This window comes from Penaeus japonicus, unplaced genomic scaffold, assembly GCF_977035675.1.
Source record: "Penaeus japonicus unplaced genomic scaffold, GWHDUDI00000001_assembly GWHDUDI00000030, whole genome shotgun sequence".
NCBI lineage: Eukaryota > Metazoa > Arthropoda > Malacostraca > Decapoda > Penaeidae > Penaeus > Penaeus japonicus.
In genome coordinates, this window is record NW_028234432.1 from 10,192,070 (window position 1) to 10,214,569 (window position 22,500).

A 22,500-nucleotide genomic window follows, 5' to 3' on the forward strand; every position below is an offset into this window, starting at 1 on the left:
GGCCAGCAAATTGCACCAAGAAAAGGAACTACTATGGAAGGGAGGGGGTGGAGGGGGGGGGATAAGAGAAAGTTAGCAAGCGAAGCGGAAGAAAGGGAAGGGAAAATAAGGAGTAGTATCGGAAAAAAAATTAGGCGTTAATTGAAGAATGAGTAAAAAAAATGATAACCAGATGTATTAATATCTAAATCGAAAGAAAACTGATCAAAGTAGAAAAGGCAGAGAAAAAATGAAATAGAAGGAAAAAGTAGAAATAGAAGGAGGAGGAAAGGAAAAACGGAAGAGGAGAAAAATAGAAAATAGAAGCAGAAGGTAGAAGAAGAAGAAGAAGAATGAATTGGAAGAAAAAGAAGAAGAATGTATTGGAAGAAGAAGAAATGAGAGAGAGGGAGATAATAGGAGGAAAAGAAAAAAATCAGAGGCAGGAGAAACAGAAAGTACAAAAGAGAAAATAAAAAAGAGAGGAGAGGAAAAAGGAGAGAGAAAGAAAAGGAGATGCGGAGAGGCAACATATGGAGGCAGTGGTTAGGGACAGGGGAAGTAAAGAAGAAAGGAGAGGAAGAGAGAGAAATAGAGGAAGAGAGAAGGTAGAGGAGGAGGAGGAGGATGCAGTCACTGTTCGGGGCCCGGCGGTATTTGGGACACGCGATGCTCAACACTGAACTTTCTCACCTTGAACTTCCCTTTCCCCTCCCCTCCCCTCCCCTCCCCTCCCCTCCCCTTCTCCTCTCTCCACTCCCTCCCCTCCCCCTCTAAACCCCCAATCCATAGCCGATACTTCCTATCTCACCATGACAACAAAGCATAACACAGTCGGTCCGTATCATTCATGGTTGTCAATGATGACATCAGCGTTCATGGCGATGCTGGTGAATTTTATGAATAGATAACGCAGGCACCTGTTCAATAGAATGCTGATCATGCACGCGCGCGCACACACACGCGCACACACACACAAAGGAGAGAAGGAGAGGGAAAGGGAGAAGGTAGGTAGTTAGGTATGGAGGCAGGGTAGGGAGAGAGAGAGAGAGAGAGGGAGAGAGAGAGAGAGAGAGAGAGAGAGAGAGAGAGAGAGAGAGAGAGAGAGAGAGAGAGAGAGAGAGAGAGAGAGAGAGAGAGAGAGAGAGAGAGAGAGAGAGAGAGAGAGAGAGAGAGAGATTTGATTTTGATATGTTTATTCATACTATATACATTGTATACACATGAATAGGCATAGGAACTATGCCTAAATGATTTGTACAGTTCATGTTAGATTCTGAGACATACATTGTTGGTAAAGCAAATATTACTAGAGAGAGAGAGAGAGAGAGAAAGAGAGAGAGAGAGAGAGAGAGAGAGAGAGAGAGAGAGAGAGAGAGAGAGAGAGAGAGAGAGAGAGAGAGAGAGAGAGAGAGAGAGAGAAGAGGAGAGAGAGAAGCTGTGTGGGCGAGGCGCATCTGGGCCACGACCCGCAACACGCAACATCCGCGCTCCCTCCATCCCTCCCTCCGTACCTCCTTCCCTCCCGCGTCGTGCCCACCATACCTTCGGAATTACCATACCCCGTTACCCTATCAAAGTTTTCACCTCTCCTCTTGTCTCCTCTCCACTCCTTTTTCTTTTCCTTTTCCTTCTCATCTCATCTCCTCCTTTTCCTTCTCATCTCATCTCCTCCTTCCCCTCTCCACTCCTCTCCTCCTTCCCCTCTCCTTTCCACTCCTCCTCCCCCTCTCCGCTCCTCTCCTCCTTCCCCTCTCCTTTCCACTCCTCCTTCCCCTCTCCACTCCTCTCCTCCTTCCCCTCTCCTTCCCTTCTCCTCTCCTCTCCTCCTTTCCCCACGAATACAAAGCGAGAGACACCACCAAATGTCTGTTATAGCGTGCAACTGGTCTCGATGCAACTCCAACACCAATATACCCTCATGTCACCCGGTATCAGGTATCCCTCCAAGGGGCATTGGTATTCCTTCCGAGAACCCTGGCACCTTCCACTGCCCCCCTGCCGGAGAACGAACCCTGCCCCTCACGCACCCAGGATTTCTACTTGACGGCTGCCTTGCCTAAACAGAGGGATTCTACTAAGAGAGGGATTCCACACCCATCGTGCACTAAGCCAAGGTATAACTATACGATGAGAAAATAGTACTATAATTCAAGAATAGAAGTTTACGTTATAGTTTTATAGGAATATAACATGAGAAGGGAGATGATAAGATCGAAGACGGACAGAGATAGTCAAGCCAGAAATCAAGTATATATCTATCACACATATATATATACATATATATATATACATATATATATATATATACATATATACATATCTATATCTCTATATCTGTATGTATATATATATATAATATATATATATTATATATACATATATATATATATACATATACATATACATATACATATACACATACACATATACATATACACATACATATACATATACACATACAGAGAGAGAGAGAGAGAGAGAGAGAGAGAGAGAGAGAGAGAGAGAGAGAGAGAGAGAGGAGAGAGAGGGGGGAGGGGAGGGAGGGGGGGAGAGAGAGAGAAAGAGAGAGAGAGAGAGAGAAAGAGAGAGAGAGAAAGAGAGAGAGAGAAAGAGAGAATGAGAGAGAGAATGAGAGAGAGAATGAGAGAGAGAAAGAGAGAGAAAGAGAAAGAGAGAGAGAGAGATTGTGTATATGGGTGAGAGTGAGCCTATGTGCGTCTCAGTGGTCAGCGGTTCCTCAGAATGACCCAATCCAGCTGGCGCGTCGCCGATGGGACGGCGATCCAGGGCCGAGCAACGGGGCCGAACATATTCACCTTCGATATTACTGACAAACCATCACTACTGCTAATACGCCTGCTACTACTGCTAGAAACAGTAGTATCAATAACAGCAGTAGAAGTAGTAGTAGTAATAATGATTGGTAAAAATAATAAGTCAAATACTCCTTACCAGATTCCAGTAATAATAATTATCACTCATACCATTGATGTTACTATTACTGCTATCCTTAGCATTATCATTATTCGTTTATATCTTTCATAATCATTCTCATACTCATCGTCATAACCCTCTTCATTATCAATATCACTTTTATTATCATTTTCAACATTTACCAAAAGCAGTTATATAAATTATTCATTCATTAGTTTATCAACAAAAATCTACTCACGAGATCAACTCTTCCATGATGTGTTTTTAAATAAATAAATAAATAAATGCACTGAGAGAGAGAGAGAGGGAGAGAGAGGAGGAGAGAGAGAGAGAGAGAGAGAGAGAGAGAGAGAGAGAGAGAGAGAGAGAGAGAGAGAGAGAGAGAGAGAGAGAGAGAGAGAGAGAGAGAGAGAGAGAGAGAGAGAGAGAGAGAGAGAGAGAGAACAACTACTAAATTAATCTATTCCTCAACTCACTGACATTCACTCGCCCCTTGGAAATCACACTTCTCCCATCCACTCTTACGGACTTGCTGATTCACTCAGATGCACATCTGTCCTCACACTTCCTCCCTCAATTATTTATCGACGTGTCTCTTTACATTTACTCATAAGCAAATGGCGTTTCCCACTCACTACCTCACTCTTTCCCTCATAAACAAGTCCCTCCTAAATCTCCCTCATAAACAGGTCTTTCCTGATGTCCCTCACTGACGTCTCTCATAGACAGGTCTCTTCTGATGTCCCTCACTGGCGAATCCCTCCTTATCTCGCTCATAGACATAGTCTCTCCTGATCTCCCTCATCCCAATCAGGACGCAAGACACCTCTGCTCACCTCCTGCACGTGGATGACCTTGGACGGCCTGTTGCTGTAGACATACTTCATCCTGGTGGTGCTGTGTCGCTTCCCGGCCCTCACACTCACGCCCATCTTGCACCCTCTTCGAAAGCGAGATGGGCGTTTAATGCATCAGTAGAGGAAGGGGGAAGGGGGGAGGGTGTGTGAATACACCGGGATCCCTCTCCTGACGTCACCGCATAGCTCGTGACGTCACCTCGTGAACTACTACGCTAGGCCACAGTTTCGTCGGCGTTAGTGACCAAGTCTTTGAAAACGTTCGGAATTCAATGGGCGTGGGAGTTCGTGCACGCGTTAATGGTTTACGGGAAGTGCGTGCGTGCGTGCATTATGATTCTGCAACAGGATCAATTACGTCACCATTAACGGGATTGTGTTGCTCACACCACGTGGGCGAACGAAACAAAACACAGCACTTAGATATCGGAGAGAACACTTGGAACACCAAAAAAAAACATGCATATTTATATATTCACACCTATATAAATATATTTGGATTACTTCCAAATGCACATTGAAGTCTCCTTCACTGACTGACATAACACAAATTATCCAACATCACCTACAAAAAATTAAACTAATAAAAAAAAAAAAAACACAGCTCGGGAAAACATGTCTGTCACACAACATCAGCAAAAATCACACAAAACAAGGCTAAACCCCTTGACGTATCAGAGCCCCCATTGCCCCCCATCGCGAAGAAGCCACACACAAGTCGGCTAAGCGGAGCGCGGCCGTACCGTCTAGCGAGGGACGCGGGGAGGACGGCCGATAGAGAGAGAGCGAGCGAGAATGCGTCCTCACGCCACACCGTCACGAGAGACACTGAAGGGGGAAGAAAACGTTCGCGCTGGCTCTCAACTTCGTCCTCCTCTTTCTTCCTTTCCCTTCCCTCCTCATTCCTCGTGTCCCTCCCCCTTTTCCCATCCCTTGTCTCCTTCCCAATCTCTCCCTCGTTCCCTCTATTCCTCCTATCCTATATTCCCTTCCTCACTCATACCCATCCTTTCTTTCTTTCTTCCATCCCTCCCAGTACATCATTAAATCCTCTAGTAATTTTGCAGAAGAAAATTATAAGAAATATCGAGGAGTTGAGGACCATAGATCATGCTAACAATTCGTTTGTCAATTTAAAATGACTAAAATTCAATGACATTCATATTTTCTTATGCTCCGTATATGGTTTCATAAATTAATTTAATCTCTAAACTATTTTTGTGATAGTACAAACGTTTACTCCAGAAGAGACAACTTCAGACTCTGCCCTCCTCTTGTTTTATCTTCTCAATCACGGAGACATATCAAATATCGCGGTGCCGTTATTTTCAATGGCATTCCCCCAAAAAATAAAATAAAAAAATTACCCTCGTCATCTTAAAAAAAAGTCTGAAATCCTGTCTAGTGAACATCTACACCGCATAAACAAAGTAAAATGAACAGATTAATTATAATTATTCACTTTTGTCTTGTGCTTCTCAGTCACGGTTCCTTATTCTGTTATGAATGTCCAACTGTAAATCTATTAATGGATTACGATTTAATTATTCCCTTAGTAATATGCCTAAAATATTTCATTGTCCTATTCAATTGCAATTACATTGTCTACTATACATATATGTATATATACTTTTCTTTTTTTCCCTATTTACTGTTTATTTCATGTATTTCATTTTTAGAATCTCATGATTGAACGTCATAGATAGTGTATAATTTATAAGACTTTGTCTGTTCTTTGTATGATTTAATGTCATAGTGTATAATTTATGATTTTATCTATTCTTTGTATGATTTAATGTCATAGATAGTGTATAATCTATAAGATTTTGAAGGTGAAACATGTCACCAAAAAAGCTTGGTCAGATCTAAAACAATGTATGGGACTGTATTTGAATATTTATTTGACCAAATAAACTACTTCAATTTCAATTTCAAATGTCAATTTCCCTCACTCTCCTTCCTTCTCTCTATCTCGATCCTTCCCTCCTTACCCTCCTTCCTTCCCTCCCATCTATCCATCCATCCTTCCCTCCCTCTCATCCCTCCCTCTCTCCCTACCTACATACCCCCCCCCCCCAGTACTCGACGCAGCGCTACCCGAAGCTCTCGAAACCCGCCAAGACAAAGAGTGCTCGGGTGCCAACAGAACAAGCCGGTCAACGCGACGAACACAGCATAACGACCCCGACGACCCAATTCCTCCTTATCGGGAAAATACCAAATCACTCAACATTACATATAACGTTGCACGACTTGTATGACTTCACGAATGAAAAGGTTATTTCTGTGTGTGTTCTGGCTGAAATTCAGAGAACGTCATCCGGAAATAAATATCTCGATAAAACAACTCCTCGCGCAACTTTGGTTCGTTAACCATCAAGAGGCGCTGAATAAAGATCATTTCAACTTCCACTACATGCTTCTGGAAGGAAAACAATAACGAACTTCAAAATAACAATGGTGATAATGCTGATAACAACAAATATAACTGCCTTTCTACAGATCTGCATAACTAAAATAGAATTCATTGTATAAGTCGAAAGTTAATAGGGATTTCCCGTAAAAAAAATAAAAAATAATAAACAAATAAATAAAATTGATAAAATCTCGTCTGAATACACCCATTAAAGAGAAAAAATAAATGCACACACAAACTAAAATACGTGAACAGAATACGTATATACAAACAAGCAAACAAATAAATCCCCAGATATCCCCACCCTCCCCCATCTTAAGGGAACGCGAGACGAAACCCTAAAAGAAAAATCGACCAAAAGGAATACCTATAAGACTCGAGTCCAATTGGAAACCCGTTTAAAGAATATATGCATAGGCCTAGACTGTACCCCGCTTCAATAACGTGTAATCATCGTATCAAAAGTGGATGGATAAACGCTTGTATCATATTGATGACTTGCTGTAATGGGCAGGTAAATATATGGTTTGTAGAGCCTTTAAGAATTGGAATAAAAAAAAGTATAAAAATAAGAATGGTGTTTATTTCATACTCATTTCGTTATCTATTTGTTCTTTTTATGCTTGTTTATTTGTTTGTTTTTTGTTTTAGCTCATGTTTGTCTCAATATTGTTTTCTCTTTTTTATGGCATAATCTAAATGAGACTCTCCCTATATTGGATTAAATTTGTAATATAGACATGGTCACAATTATTTCTGTCCGAAACACGGTAGTCATGACATGAATTATAAAGTGGCCTATACTTTTGCCGCTCTTTAGCTTTCTCAAAAGGGGGATTTGTACGAATATATTTTTATAAACATCACACGCTTTCTGAGAGCGTTCAATTTATTCTTTCGCAAAAAACAACTCCATAACGTCCGGTCATTCCGTTTGTGTGGAAATCGCATTCTCATGGCGGCGGCGGAAGGGGGTCTTGACCGTGGAAAATGGAGCGCGCTCAACTCCCATACATTGCAAGTCTTCTCGCAAAATGTATCGGGTTATGTTCCGTGTGCAGGCGGCAGGAACGAGGAGAACGACCGGACGTCGCAGTAAAAAGGAAGATATTATTCTAATAAAAAGTGCACAAGCACACACACACGCGCGTACCCGCACATACACACACACTCACGCGCACGCACGCACCCACCCACATATGCAGATACGCACGCACGCACGCACGCACACACACGCACGCATACGCACACATACACACACGCCAGCGCATCCACGCACGCACACACACACACAAACGCAAACACACAGACACACTCTCAAATGGATGGCAAACAAACATGTTGGCACAAACAGACAACATACGCATATGCACACACTCATCATTTTTACTCACACTTAGTTTTAAGAGTGCACAACCACGCACAAAAGCGACACATGAATACATGCAATACGCACACACGCCCGCATACACAAACAAAAAGGCTACACACTCAATGAAAATCGCACACAAGCAGACAAGGACACACACGCATCCACACCCACATCTTTCCCCCGAGCCCCCGCACGTCCACATTCCCAGCCGACCCTAAATAAACCGAGCCCACTAACAGCACCGACGGCCTTTTAGCCCGACGTGGGAATGCAGATCCCATGTTCCCGAAATACCTGACGGCGGAATGCATGTAAGGCTGCTTGAGGACGCCTACCGAGAGGCAAGGGCCAAATGTGCGGAATGTGGGGGTCGTGTTTTGGCATGTGGCTCCACAGGACAGCTAGACCCTCCACGGGCGCTCGGTGGACACTCTACAGATCTACCCAGATCACCGGCACCCCTCCCCGGAGCCTCCGTGGTCCCTCTACTACCTTTCGTGTTAACTCCATGGTTCGTCGGCAAGTGCTAAGGCCCCTCAGTATTCACGACCCCGCCATGGCTCTTCTAACGTCTTGTCAGCTTCTGTACAGCATTCGAGGTCCGTACACAATCTCCTATAGTCTTTCCAAAGCCTTTAGAGCGTTTTACAGACTTTGATCGTCCTCTCGCAAGGCCTTGTTTGTCCTCTCTACCCTCTTTCCAATCCTCCGCTATCGCCTTACCGGACCATACGGCACAATAAAAATCCCTTTAATCAGTCCATGAGAAGGAAGTGCTGAAGCGCACACAACATACTATATCTGCCGGTCGCTCTATCTATCTGTCTGACACCGCGTCAACCACTCCCACATTTGCTCCCCTCCCCCTACCCCACCCCCTCCTCTTGCCCTCTTCCTTCTCCCTCTCCCTCGCCATGCCAACCAGGACACCCAGGCGGCCGTCACTGCCAGCCAGGTGGGTATGCTTCTCCGAGAGTCACCTGTAATTATCCTCACGTGGCGAGTCTCCCTGCCCAAGGCACTCGCCTCGTCAACACTTCCTTCCTCCCCTCTTTCTTTCTTTCTTTCTCTTGTTTCTCTTGCTCCGATCCCGTCCTATCTGCCTTCTCTTCTCCCTTCGTCTACTTGTTTGACACACACACACACATCTGATCTCTCTGCCTCTGTCTGTCTGTCTGTCTGTCTGTCTGTCTTTGTCTTTATCTCTCTTTCTCTCTCCCGCAGATCTGAAGCGAAACTTCTAGCGCTGCTGTTTTGTCAGTAATTATGATAATATATGCAAAAGAGAGTGTAATACGCCCCCCCCCCCCTCCCCGTGAACAATCCGTGTGCCACTTTAAGGGGCTCGCTGTCCGGATCGGTGGTGACAGGGCTGTAATGCCACAGTGATGATGATGATGATGATGATGATGATGATGATGATGATGTCATTGGTGAGTTTCTTGGTTGAGAGAGAGGGTAGCAAATGATTCAAGGGGGGGGGGGGGATCAGCATCTTAATTCATAGATCTGAAAACGGAATCCCAGAACAGCTGAGGCATTATCCATTGAAAACCATCGTCCGTTCCTTTTCTTCGTCTTAATACTTTTGTTATTTACACTACCTTCTATTCACATGCGTAAAACATGATGAAAAATAATGAATAAACTGGATAATTTCACACAAAGACTATACTAATAAATGCATGGAAAGATAGCATAGCACAAACAAAGAAATCTCCCATTCCCAGAATAATAGTAATAATAATAATGATGATATTATTAATATTATGATAATGGTAATAATCACACCAAAAATAACGGTAATAATAACAATAACAATAATATTAATGATAATGATGATAATGATAATAACAATTACTACAACAATAATAACAGAGTATACAACACCCTATTACATCCATCCACCAGATATGACTCCTATTCGAAACCCAAACCTATCAATACAGGAGTAGATACAATGATCTTCTCTACACACCCGTCCATTTGCCGCACATTAAACACCGCGTAAAAAAAAGAAGAAAAAAAAAATGATCAAACTCACATGCAAATTTCGGGGGCAAAACGAGAGCCCGACCTTGGCGCCACGCGGAAGAAAACGTGTAAGACAACTGCGACTCAGGGGTAACTGTAACGTTTACAAGGATCCCGCACCGTATGTGGATCGCCCCCGCGTCAAGAATGGGGGAAACCGCATGCACTGGGATAACATGAAGAGACTTATGCTAAAGCTCGATGATAATTATAATTTAAATAACAGTTAATAAAAAAATAACAACAATATAACAATAATCCTAATCATCACTGTTGTTTATTTTCATAATCGTCATTTTAAGTTATCATCATATTATGATCATTATTCGCTGCAGCGATAATAACAACAATGCTACAATTACCAATACCAACATCAGTAACAGAAAGACCAACAACGTTGATAAAAACAACATCCAATACAGTTAATAACATCAATAAAAATAACAGTAACCCTACGGACGTGCAATCCACCATCTACTTGTACTCCTCCTTCGCCTTCAACCTATTTCTGCGACCATTACCCCCTTTACAAGTCGTACGGCCCCATTTCCTTTCTCCTTTATTCTAATTTTCCTTTCCTTTCCTTTCCATTCTTTCCCCCTTTACCTTTCGGCCGGAAGAAGAAGAAGAAGAAGAAGAAGGAGAAGGAGAAGTAGGAGGAAGAAGAGGAAGAAAAGGCACGTGTGAGCGCACATACATACATCCGGAAGGTCAAGCGGAAAAAGGGTCACCGGCTCTTATAACGGCCGCGCAAGGGAAGCAAAGGGGGGGGGGGGTGCTTTTTATCACTGGCTTTGGGCAAAAAGGAGGCGAATCTGGGTTACACGACGACGATAATGCCAACATCAACATCAACGGCGACAAGGGGGCAACGGAGAAGGAGTAGGAGGAGGTGAAGGAGGAGGAGGAGAGGACGAAAATGAGGATGGGAGGGAGGAGGAAAATGAGGAGGAGGGGCGGAAGGAGGAAGAAAATGAGGAGAAGCGGAAGGAGGAAGAAAATGATGAGGAGGAGGAGGGAAAAGGAGGAAGTGGCGGAAGGAGAAGAGGAAAACGAAAAGGGGAGGAGGAAGAAGAAAGCAAGAAGAGAAGAAAATGAGAATAAATGAGACGCAAACCGAATGAGGTAATTTGTAAAGTCTCAGAAACCGCAATAAAGTATCGGTCCACATTGCCTGCAATGGTTACCTAACATCAATTTAATCTAATATCTTACGCTCAAGCCGACCTCCCTTTAATGTTAAGAAAATACAACAGGCCAAAAGAAAAGCCCTACACCCACAGCAGTCGACATTTGTCCGGATCGCTACCTGCTTCGACCCAAAACCTTGTAACGGAATCCTCACGATAAAATATTTCTTCCGACACCAAATACAACAAAAGCGGCTTGTTTCATTCCTTTTTTTTTTTTTTTTTTGACAAAGAAATAAAAATTGCCTTCAAAGATACCGAAGCCATGGCCGGAGGATTTCATTCGAACACCGGTCTCAGCAGCCTCCTGGAAGATGTTTGAACTCGATCTCAAGGCGCAGTTTCCTCAAACAAGAGGATGAACTGACCATGCATAACAGGAGAGAAATGCAAATATCTGAGGTCTAAGAAAAAACAAAGGTAAAAAAAAAATCGCTGGTAAGAAAAAATATAAGTTTATATGTACCCCGAGGTAACGCTCGCATTCATTCTTCGTATAAATCAATAATAAACACGACTCATGACAAACAGACAGAGTCACAGACTTGCACAGATACCCAGATAGACAAACACCCGCGCGCGCGCTCTTCAGCCTCGTGTTGAGACGATAAACACGAGAGAGTGGGGGATAAGGGGGCGTAGAAAGGGGGTTGAGTAAATATCTTATTAGGTTTCTACTCAAACCAAATATCCACACACGCGCTCCGATTTCTGTAAACACAACATGCGGTGCAACTTTCCAGTTTTTAGCGTGCGGTCTGAGTGCCTGTCAGCCTGTTTGTTCAATGGTGAATACATGCGTGGGCCAGAGAGAGAGAAGAAATTGGAGGTGATGTGCATCTACAGGGAGGGAGAGAGAGGGAGGGAGGGAGGGAGAGGGAGGGAGAGAGGGAGAGAGAGAGAGAGAGAGAGAGAGAGAGAGAGAGAGAGAGAGAGAGAGAGAGAGAGAGAGAGAGAGAGAGAGAGAGAGAGAGAGAGGGAGAGAAGAGAGGAGAAGAGGGAGAGAGGGAGAGAGGAGAGAGGGAAGAGAAGAGAGGAGAGGAGAGAGAGAGAGAGAGGAGAGAGAGAGAGGAGAGAGAGAGAGAGAGAGAGAGAGAGAGAGAGAGAGAGAGAGAGAGAGAGAGAGAGAGAGAGAGAGAGAGAGAGGGAGAGAGGGAGAGAGGGAGAGAGAGAGGGAGGGAGAAAAAAGAGAGAGAGAGGTTTCCCCGCACTGAATCCAGCCAGCATCGACGCAGATAACGAGTACACCCGAAGCCGCAACATCCCCTAGAGATAAAGAACGGAATTCATGGCGGCTTTTCAATCGGCTTCCCTTCCTTTATGCAGATGAGACATCACAAAACAATAAGCCGCTCCTGTTCGAATAACGGCGACTTCGTTGGTTGGAATAATGATTGTTCCGTCCGGAGGTAGACAGATACCGGCGGCGCTTGGTATCTTCGTTCAAGATAAGTCACTACTGTTAGGAAATACTCGCTCCTAATTTTGGATTGCTCTCTTTTCAACATCCCGTGAATGGTTCATCCGCTGCGATTTTCTAGCATCCATGAATATCCGTCTTATTTCCAACCACAGAGGTTTCTTTACGCATAAATGCCGGCGCCTGTGTCTACGTGTGTGCCTTTGACATGCGAGATTTGTAAGGCATACGAGCACAAAATAGCTGGAGTGACAAATATTCGATATATATTCTTGTCTCACACATAGGGAAGGTTTTCGTTCTAGACTGATGAAACGATATATTTCAATTTGCATATAAGCCGGAAAGATAATCAAATATACCAACACTGCAAAGATAATGAAACTGACTATGAGTTCATTTCCCGATTACCGACCAACTGACACCTAAATTGGCTAGGCCCACAGTACTTTGCTGTAGTCATACAGTAATAAGAATATACTATAAACTTCTATATTCTATAATATATCTCAATAAATATGTACAAGGTGATATCACATCAATGATACAACACAAAGACACCGCCACCGCCGGCTCAAGTACTTACATACAAAAACATACAAACAAATAAACAAACAACAAACACGCCTATATTAGTTAAAACTGCAAGTTAATGTCACGAATTCGAGATTCCCAAATGAGACCCAGAGATAAGCTTGAAGTCGAGACGAGGTTACCGCCGGGGTATTTCCAACGGCGGTGACGTTATCACGCCGAGCGACAGGCGAGCATCGTCGTCGTCGTCGTCATCGTCGTTTCGGAATCGGAGGCCCTATCGGAACGTACGTCCGCCGCGCACCCACCTACCTTCGAACGGTCGCCACGCATCACTACCACTCTTGCTGTAATTCAGTCGTCCGTGTCATTAAGTATGGATTTCTCTTTATTTTTAGTACGAAGGCATTTGTTTACAGAGGCAATAATTGTTTATTCAGTTGTATCCTCATTATACATAAAGGCCAATTTTAAAATGATATAAAAAGAATGCCGTCCAAAATCAGCCTCTAATTATGAAATCAACATAATCTGAAATACAAACGTAAAGCAACAAATAAAATATACTTTTTAAGTAATATCTAATAATAATTCTCTAAAGATATTTTAAGATGGATTGGTGGGTGGGTGGGTGGGTGGGTGGATGGATGGACGAACGGGATAGATATATAGATAGATAGATGGACGGATCGGATAGATAGATAGATGGATCGGATAGATAAATAGATAGATAGATAGATATATAGATCGGATAGATAAATAGATGGACGGATCGGATAGATACATAGATAGATAGATAGATCGAATAGATAAATAGACATATAGGTGGACGGATAGGATAGATAGATTGATAGATTGGATAGATAAATAGATAGATAGATGGAGGGATCGGATAGATAGATAGACAGATGGACGGATGGGATAGAAAGGTAGATAGTTGGACGGATGGATAGATAGATAGATGGGCGGATCGGATAAATAGATAGACAGATGGACGGATGGGATAGACAGGTAGATATTTGGACGGATGGATAGATAGATAGATGGACGGATCGGATAGACAGATAGACAGATGGACGGATGGGATAGACAGATAGATACTTGGCCGGATTGATAGATAGATAACTGAAAGACTAAGCCAGACGCAGGAAGAGTGTGGCTGAACCCTGCCTACCGATCGGAACCGAGTGATGCTAGCCGTGGCATCCCCTGAACGACCCAAACGCCCGGGCAGGAGAGGCGCTGACGCCGGCAACGAGGAACACTACCCGTGCTTATGCCTCAAACCCATTCTTACATTTTCTTCACCTGGAGAATCATTTTATAATCTCATGAACCGATCCACACGCCCAAGAATAGCCGAACCGCCAAACGAACCGCCGTGCCACAGTAACAACCAACGAATCGCCGTGATCAAACACCCGAACCTCTAAACGAACCGCCGTGCCACTAAAATAGCCAGCGAACCGCCTCAATCAAACTGACGAACCGCCAAACGAACCATCGTGCCACAGTAACAGCCAGCAAACCACCTCGATAAAAAGCTGAACCGAACCGCTAAACGAACCGCCGTGCCACTGTAACCCCCAGAAAGCCGCTTCGCTCCACCTCTCTGGACGCAGCACGCTTATAGGTGAGGTAATGTAGGCCACCACAATTACTCATCACCTGCCGCGCCCTGCCCCTCACTTTCCGCTCCTTACCCTTTCTCTTTCCCTTTCTTTCACCCCTTTCCTCTTTCACTCCGCTTATCTTTTGCTTCCTTCCTTCCATTTACCTCTCTTTCTTTCCCTCTCTCCCCCTCTTCCTTCTCCCTTCCCTCCCTACCTTCTTTTTATCTTTTTTTTCAATCTTTCCTTCCTTCCTTTCCTCCACATCTTTCTCCTTTCTCTCTTCTTCCTCCCTCCCTCCCTCTCTCTCTCTCTCTCTCTCTCTCTCTCTCTCTCTCTCTCTCTCTCTCTCTCTCTCTCTCTCCTCTCTCCTCTCTCCCTCTCTCTCCCCTCTCTCCCTCTCTCCCTCTCTCCCCCCCCTCTCCCTCTCTCCCTCTCTCCCTCTCTCCCTCTCTCCCTCTCTCCCTCTCTCCCTCTCTCCCTCTCTCCCTCTCTCCCTCCCTCCCTTCCTTTCTTCCTTCCCTCCCTCCAACACTCAAAAATATCCTCTCCACACCCTCTTTCTCGCTTTACTCCCCTCCCCCGAAAAAAAATGATATAAAAATAAAAAGATTAATCGCAGGGCCGAAGACACAACCCCGCCCCACCCTTCTTCTCCCCCCCTATCCCCCTTCCCCCATCAGACGCCCACACAAAGGAGACACGAACGGCGATCCAGCTTACCTGACGATACGGCAGCCACGCCCTCTCTGCACACACTCACCTGCAGGGGGAGAGAAAAGACGGGGGGAATTAGACCGGCTGAAAAACAAGGAGGGGAGAAAGGTGGGAGGGAGAGCGAGGAGAGAGAGGAGGGGAGGATGGAGAGAGAAAGGGATGAAAAGGGTGAAAAGAGAGGGTCAGAGGGGGAGAGAGAGAGGGGGGGAATGAGGAGGAGAGGCGGAAAGGAAAAATGGAGAGAGGAGAGGGAGAGAGAAATAAGGAAAAGGAACGAAAGATGAATGGAAACGAGAGGGCAAGAAGATAAACGAAGAAAGAGGAGAGACAGAAAAGAGGAAGGAAAGAGAGAGAGAGAGAGTACCGAAAAGGGGGAGATTCGAAAGTACCGCAATTAACACTTCCCACCCATCATCACTATCTTCCCTCAACGCCTTAAGTAAATCGTGACAAACAGACACAACTCCGTCATCACCCGTCTACCATAGGCCTACTTAAAGCGCCTGCCATACATTATATACCCGGTCACGGCTATCTTTACGTTAACTGACAGGGGAAGAGGATGGTAGATTTGGGGAAAAGCGAGATATAGATAATGGTGGTGATGAAAGTGATGGTGATGGATTAAAAGAGGAAAGAAATCTATCAAACCAAATAAACAATAATAATAAAGATAATCGTCATCGTTATCATCACCATCAGAATAACAAGAACAATAGAAAATAAAAATAACAGAAACGATATCAATTATCTAAGAAACTAAGAAATTGAGAAATTTACAGGAATCCCGAACTATATGTATGGGAATCACGAAGTATTCCTCATCAATTTAGTCATATTCATATTATAAAGATGATGCAGAATTTTATTTCATATATCAGTACATATCCGGTGCACACTTGATTTGCTTATTTTTTGCAGTTTATCTTTACGAGCGCTCTCTGATAACACCTCGTTTTGAAATCATAGCCAAGTGGGTTTTTTTCTTTCTATCTTTCTTTCTTTCTCTCTTTTTTAGACTGATCACGTGTAAGTAAAACTGTCTGGGGACATTAATAGTGGAATATTCAAATGATTGAGCAAAAGCATCAAAAGCCTAAAACAAAAATTGTGGTTATATCGAAATATATCACTTGACAATATGATGTGATATAAGTATGTGCTATCCCTGCCCTCGTTCTGAATCTTTCTTAAGCGACGTCAATAATTCTCGAAACGCCAGAAGGCAATTCCAGCACAACGTCTGCAACAAATACTACTCCTCACACCATTACACAAACCCTCCCCAACACTTCCCTGGCCTTCCCCCTCTCTCTCTCCTCCCCTCCCCTAACTCTTTCCTCCCGTCCCCTTTATTTTTTCTGAACCCCTTCACTCCCCCTCCACCCTATCCTCGCCCCCCGAAACCCTCCATACACCCATACCTAACCTCTCTCCCCTCCCTACACAACCACCTCAACCATCCCCTACCCCCTCCCTCCCTCCCTCTCTCCCTCCTCCTCCTCCTCCCCCCTCCCCACCCCATCCTCTTCCGCTGCCGCCGCCGCCGCCAATATCCTGAGCCCAACGACCTGGCGCCGGATATTGAGTTACGTTCGACTCACGGGCGACGAAAGGAAAGAGAAAAAGGAATAGAAGAAATAGAAGAAGAAAAACAAAACGAAAAGGAAAAAAAAGGAAAAAGGAGAAAGTAAAGGAAAAGGAAAAGGAAATAGAAAAAGAAAAAAAGGAAAAGAAAAGGAGAAAGAAAAAGAAAAAGCGATAAAAAAGAAAAAGAGAACGGAAAATCAAAAGAAAGAAAAGGAATGACAAACAGAACGAAAAAGAAATACAAAGAAAGTGAGAGAGAAAAAGCATTACATTTTCATAGCTAATATAATACTCTATGATATCTAGTCTTAATCTGGGCGAGGGAAATGAGAGAGAGGGAGATGGGCGGAGGGAGGTTACAGGAATGAAGAGAGAGAAAGTGCTAGAAAGAGAGAAAAAAGTGAGAAAAAATAAAGGGTAATTAAAATATATCAAAACTATACTAAAGAGAGGGAATGAGAGAGGGAGAGAGAGAGAAAGAGAAAGAGAAAGAGAAAGAGAGAGTGAGAGAGAGAGAGCAAGAACCCAGCGAACCGAGGAAATACACAAGGGAAAGGCCAAAACCAAAAACAGGTCGCGCAATTCAGGAGAAGCGAAGAGAGACGAAAGGACTTAGGATAGGATAGAAGAACAGAGAAGCAGGATAGACCGGGTAGGATTCTAGGATAGAAGTGAAAAAAGCAGGGTGAGATATAGGCAAGGATGGGGGAGGGGGGGGGGGTACAAGCACAGGGCGGAGAGGTGGAGGATGAGGTAAGGGAGGAAGGTGGAGGTGGTGGAAGGGGGAAAGTGTATAGGATGAAAGACAAAGAGTGGCGAGGGTAGACGGGAGAAGGTAAGGGGAAAGATGAGAGATGAGAGAGGGGAAGGGATAGGGGAAGGGAAAAGATGTGAGTGAGGGGTAGGGGAAGAGGTGAAAGAGGAGAAAAGATAAGGTGAGACTAGATGAGGTCAGAGGGGAAAAGATGAGGAGAGGAAAATAAGGAGAGAGGAGGGAAAAGATGCAGTGAGAGATGGGAAGGGATAAGGGAAGACGAGAGGTGGGAGAGGTGAGAGAGGGGAAGGGATAAGGGAAGGGGAGAAGTGAGAGAGGGGATGGGCGTGGGGAACGGCGCCGGATAATGAACGTGGGTAAACACGATACGATTCGCAAGCAAACACTCGTGAGAAAACAGGGGAGAATGGAGGGAATCACAAAATTGAAAAAGAAGAAGACGGGAAAACACACACACACACACACACACACACACACACACACACACACACACACACACACACATACACACACACAATACAGAAATCCGTGAAAATGTAGAAAAAAACGCAAACAAGCACAATGAACCAAAAACAAACACAACCAACAAAACAAAAGCACGTGACCCCTCATCATCCACTCCCCCCATTCTTCCCTTCTTTAATTAAGACTTCTTCCCTCTTCCCCTCCTCCCCCCCAACTCACCACAGCATGACATAACACCCTCTAGTTGTCCGCTCGCTCACTCCCTCCCTCCCCCTTCCCCTATCCCCCCAAAGTGCTGTCTCACCTTCAGGGCAGAAAAGTCTTGCCGACTCCCCAACACAACTCCCTCTCTTCCGCTCCCCCCCCTTGATAATGATATAATAATGGTTATTATCATAACTATAGCAATGGTGGAAGGAGAGACGTAAAAACAGATAAAAAACGGCACGTACAAACTCACAAAGTTCATAACACACAAACGAAGAGAATACGAAATGGATAGATAAATAAATATATTAAGCAAAATAAGTAAATAACCAATAATTAAGAATATAACCAGTAAATAAACAAACAAAATAAATAACAAATAAACAAAAAATGCCCCCACCTTTCGACACGAGCCACAAGGGAGACTAAAACAAACAGCCTCCGCCCCCTCTTTCCCCCTCCTTCTCCCTGAGCCAAAACAAACACCACTACGCCCCTCCAATCCCTTATCCCGCTAACAAACAGGTCACAAACAGACCTTCCCTACCCCCTTTCCCCCCTGTCCCTTGTCCCTGTCCCTGCCACCGCCTGCCTCTCCCCCACACCACCTGGGAAACCTTCTTACCGCTCCCTTAATAATAATAGCTGGGCGTCGACCTGGCCAAGCGAGACACTCACTCACTCGATCACTCTCTTCCATTTTCTCCTTCTCGTTCTTTATCTATTTATTTATCTATATATTTATCTCTCTCTTTCTCACTCATGGGGTGTCTCAGGTTTCCTGTCTGGCAAGGAAAGAAGGGAGATATAGAGGGATATGAGGGAGAAGTGGGGGACTGATGGAGGGATGAAGGGAGAGAGGAACAGAGGGAGGGTGGGATTGCGGGAGAGAGAGAGAGAGAGACAGAGAGAGAGAGAGAGAGAGAGAGAGAGAGAGAGAGAGAGAGAGAGAGAGAGAGAGAGAGAGAGAGGAGGGGGAGGAGAGAGGAGAGAGAGAGAGAGAGAGAGAGAGGGAGAGGGGAGAGAGAGAGGGGGGAGAGAGAGGGGAGAGAGAGAGAGGGGAGAGAGAGGGAGAGAGAGAGGGGAGAGAGAGAGAGAGAGAAAGAGAGAGAGAGAGAGGGAGAGAGAGAGAGAGTGAGAGAGAAGGAGGAGAGGAGAGAGAGAGAGAGAGAGGAGAAGAGAGAGAGAGAGAGAGAGAGAGAGAGGGAGAGAGAGAGAGAGAGGAGAGAGGAGAGAGGAGAAGAGAGAGAGAGAGAGAGAGAGAGAGAGAGAGAGAGAGAGAGAGAGAGAGAGAGAGAGAGAGAGAGAGAGAGAGAGAGAGAGAGAGAGAGAGAGAGAGAGAGAGAGAGAGAGAGAGAAAGGTAATAACAATAGGAAATAAGTAAATGGGAAAAAACGATACAACCCACAAGGAAGGGAAGGAAGACGAAGTAGAGAAGAAGATTTGAAGAAGGGGAAGAGTGGAGAGGGGGGAGAGATGGGACGAATAGAAGAGGGGAGAAGGACAAAGAAAAAATAGATGGGAAAAGAATAACAGTAAAGTCAAAGGGAAAGAGTGATATGGCTGCGAGCGAAGCAGCCCGTAATACCGTAGAGTGACCTTTCATGTCGCGGAATGAAGCGATAGCATTGGGAGGACATCTGTACTCAACGGCATCTGCTAGCTCACTTCGAACAAATGAAGCAAAATTTATGACAAGGTTCCGTAAATAAAGTTGTTTACAATCTCTCTCTCTCTCTCTCTCTCTCTCTCTCTCTCTCTCTCTCTCTCTCTCTCTCTCTCTAATTCACTTATTTTTCAAAAATACATTACTTCCTTTAGACCATGTCAAGAGGACTTTCCAAGTTACCGGAACATAAACGGTCAGTGACGGCAAATCCCAAGGTCGTATTCAGTCTCACTGTTTCCTTCCTTAAAACCAAGGCAGTATATTAGGGTGACAGACACCTCCCTGCCAGCACACACTCTTACCCTGGTTCTAAAGATCAGAATTGGCTTATTTAGACCCCAGGAGCAGGCGTAGGCGGGGGCGTGAGGCAAAAAAGGGTTGCGTGGGTGGGAAAAACAACCGAAGCAGCAGGGAGGGAGGCGGTGTAAAGTGTAGGCCTAGGCATGAGAAATTCTCCACAGCTTTCGTAACCATACCCTTCCTGCCACGAGATTATTTCCTGTGCCTACCGGATCTCCCTCGGCCGCGACACCTGTCTTACATAACCTTTACCCGGCCTATCACCATATCCGGACACACGGACACACGGACACACACACACACACACACACACACACACACACACACACACACACACACACACACACACACACACACACAGAGAGCCGGTCATAATCGCAGCCGGCTCTTCCTGCTGGACAACATCCTTCTACGGCCAGCTGTCGCTCCGAAGTACAGTGATTCCTCATAGAACTCCATCCATTGGTTAAATGCTGCAAAATGCCGCATTAAATCAGTATTAAGAGAATTTCTACGGGATCATCGCCTGGTCCCCCGCACGGGTGATAAGCAGTTTATGTCTTTAAATTTGAATAAATAAACCTAATTTAACATCAAGTACCAGACACTTCATTCAAATCAGGTGTACCCGCCCTTACACTATCTACACCCATCTCAGATTTACGCAATATTTCATTACGTAAACGCGGTCAGGTTCATAAGTGATCGAAGGCGAAGTTAATAAGCGTTCCATCCATTCAAGCGGTAAGTGGGTGTGGGGGTGTGAGTGGGGGTTCAGTCCATGCGTGTGCGTTCGTGTGGGTGCGTAGGTGTGTGTGTGTGTGTGTGTGTGTGTGTGTGTGTGTGTGTGTGTGTGTGTGTGTGTGTGTGTGTGTGTGTGTGTGTGTGTGTGTGTGTGTGTGTGCGTGTGCGTGTGCGTGTGCGTGTGCGTGTGCGTGTGCGTGTGCGTGTGCGTGTGCGTGTGCGTGTGCGTGTCTGTGTGTGTATTTGTGGATTAGTGTACTTATGTATGCGTATGTTTCAACGCGATTATATGTATAAATGCATGCGTATTTATTCCCTCCTTCGCATTAAGCCCCTCCCACCCGCACACACCAGAGAAGTTTCCCCTCCGAGTACCTGACTCGCTCCTCCCTGCATTCCGGCCATCAGCACAATGAGCGGACACGCGGTATCTGGGCATCCGTGCAACCTCTAGCCTTCAATTAAAGGATTAAAACACACAATGCAACAATGCCCTCGTTACGGAACAACCACACGACGAAGGAGTAGCGCCGACTTCCGCGCACGTTTAGCATTTTCTCTCGTGGATGTGGGCAAGTAGAAGAGGATTTGGATTTTGGACTGGATTACAAACCATTTCACTTTCTTGAATCCAAAATTTCGGATTGTTCTTCCATCTAAATCTCTGATTTGTTTCCAAATCTTGAAAATCAGATTCTCCTAGTTTAATTAACAAAAATATTTTAAATCTTCGTTTTTCCTCCAAATAAACGTTCTTCCTCTAAATCATATATAAATAAATATATATATATATATACATATATACATATATTTTTTTTCTTTCTTTCTTTCTTTTTATCCAAATATTTATTTTCTTATTAAATCGAACTCTTCATTTCCATTCCAACCATCTTCTTCATCCAAAACTTCGGTTGTTATCCAAGCTCTACTCAAATTCGAGGTGTCAGAAGCTTATCATGATGTTAAGAAAATGCTTAAAAATACTCAAAAAAAAAAAAAAAAAAAAAAAAAAAGGCGAAGAATAAGAGAAGAATTAGAAGGACCGAGGAGAGGAGAAGAGAGACACAATAAAATCGTTCCCTTTCCCCAACCCAATAACCATCACCATATATCGAACTCTAATTCCCTCTCGGCCAAACGACGGAATTATAAGGTCGTTATCGCGTTACACTTCCTCCCCCCCCTCCCTTTCGCTTTTATATTTTTCTTTCCCATTCTCTTCTACTTTCCCTTCATCCTCTTTCCTTCCTTCTTGATCTTTCACATTAGCTTTCCTTTGAAGAAAAGGATTTGATTTTCCGATCTGTGTCCGGGAACCATCACCACCGAGTGTATGGGGTCGGACTGGGGACGAGGGGGGAGGAGAAGGAACGGGGAGAGGAGAAGGGAGAGAGGGAGAAGGGAGAGGGGGAATGAAGAGGGTAGAGGAGAAGGGAGAGGGGGAATAGGGAGGAGGAGAGGAAAATAGAAGGAAAGAAGATAGAGGAGAGGGTGAGAAAAACGCGGGAGGGAGAGGGAGGGAGAGGGAATGAAGAGGATAGAGGAGAAGGGAGAGGGGGAATAGGGAGGAGGAGAGGAAAATAGAAGGAAAGAAGATAGAGGAGAGGGTGAGAAAAACGCGGGAGGGAGAGGGAGGGAGAGGGAATGAAGAGGATAGAGGAGAAGGGAGAGGGGGAATAGGGA

The 22,500-nt window shown here is 44.6% G+C and overlaps 1 protein-coding gene across 4 annotated transcripts in view; it reads right to left on the reverse strand.

The window, feature by feature from the left end:
- The window catches only part of LOC122247498 (E3 ubiquitin-protein ligase TRIM37), a 117,197-nt gene that overhangs the window by 43,720 nt on the left and 50,977 nt on the right, over positions 1-22,500 (reverse strand). For 2 of the 4 annotated variants that reach the window (XM_086555041.1, XM_086555040.1), the window contains exons 1-2: positions 4,517-4,603; positions 3,753-4,112 (exon numbers count right to left, since the gene is read on the reverse strand). The exons of the other annotated variants lie outside the window; for them this stretch is intronic. In XM_086555041.1, the coding sequence (XP_086411167.1) occupies positions 3,753-3,848 (96 nt within the window). In that variant the 5' untranslated portion in view covers positions 3,849-4,112; positions 4,517-4,603. Of the gene's footprint in view, positions 1-3,752; positions 4,113-4,516; positions 4,604-22,500 lie in introns of those variants that run through there. 4 annotated transcript variants of the gene reach the window in all.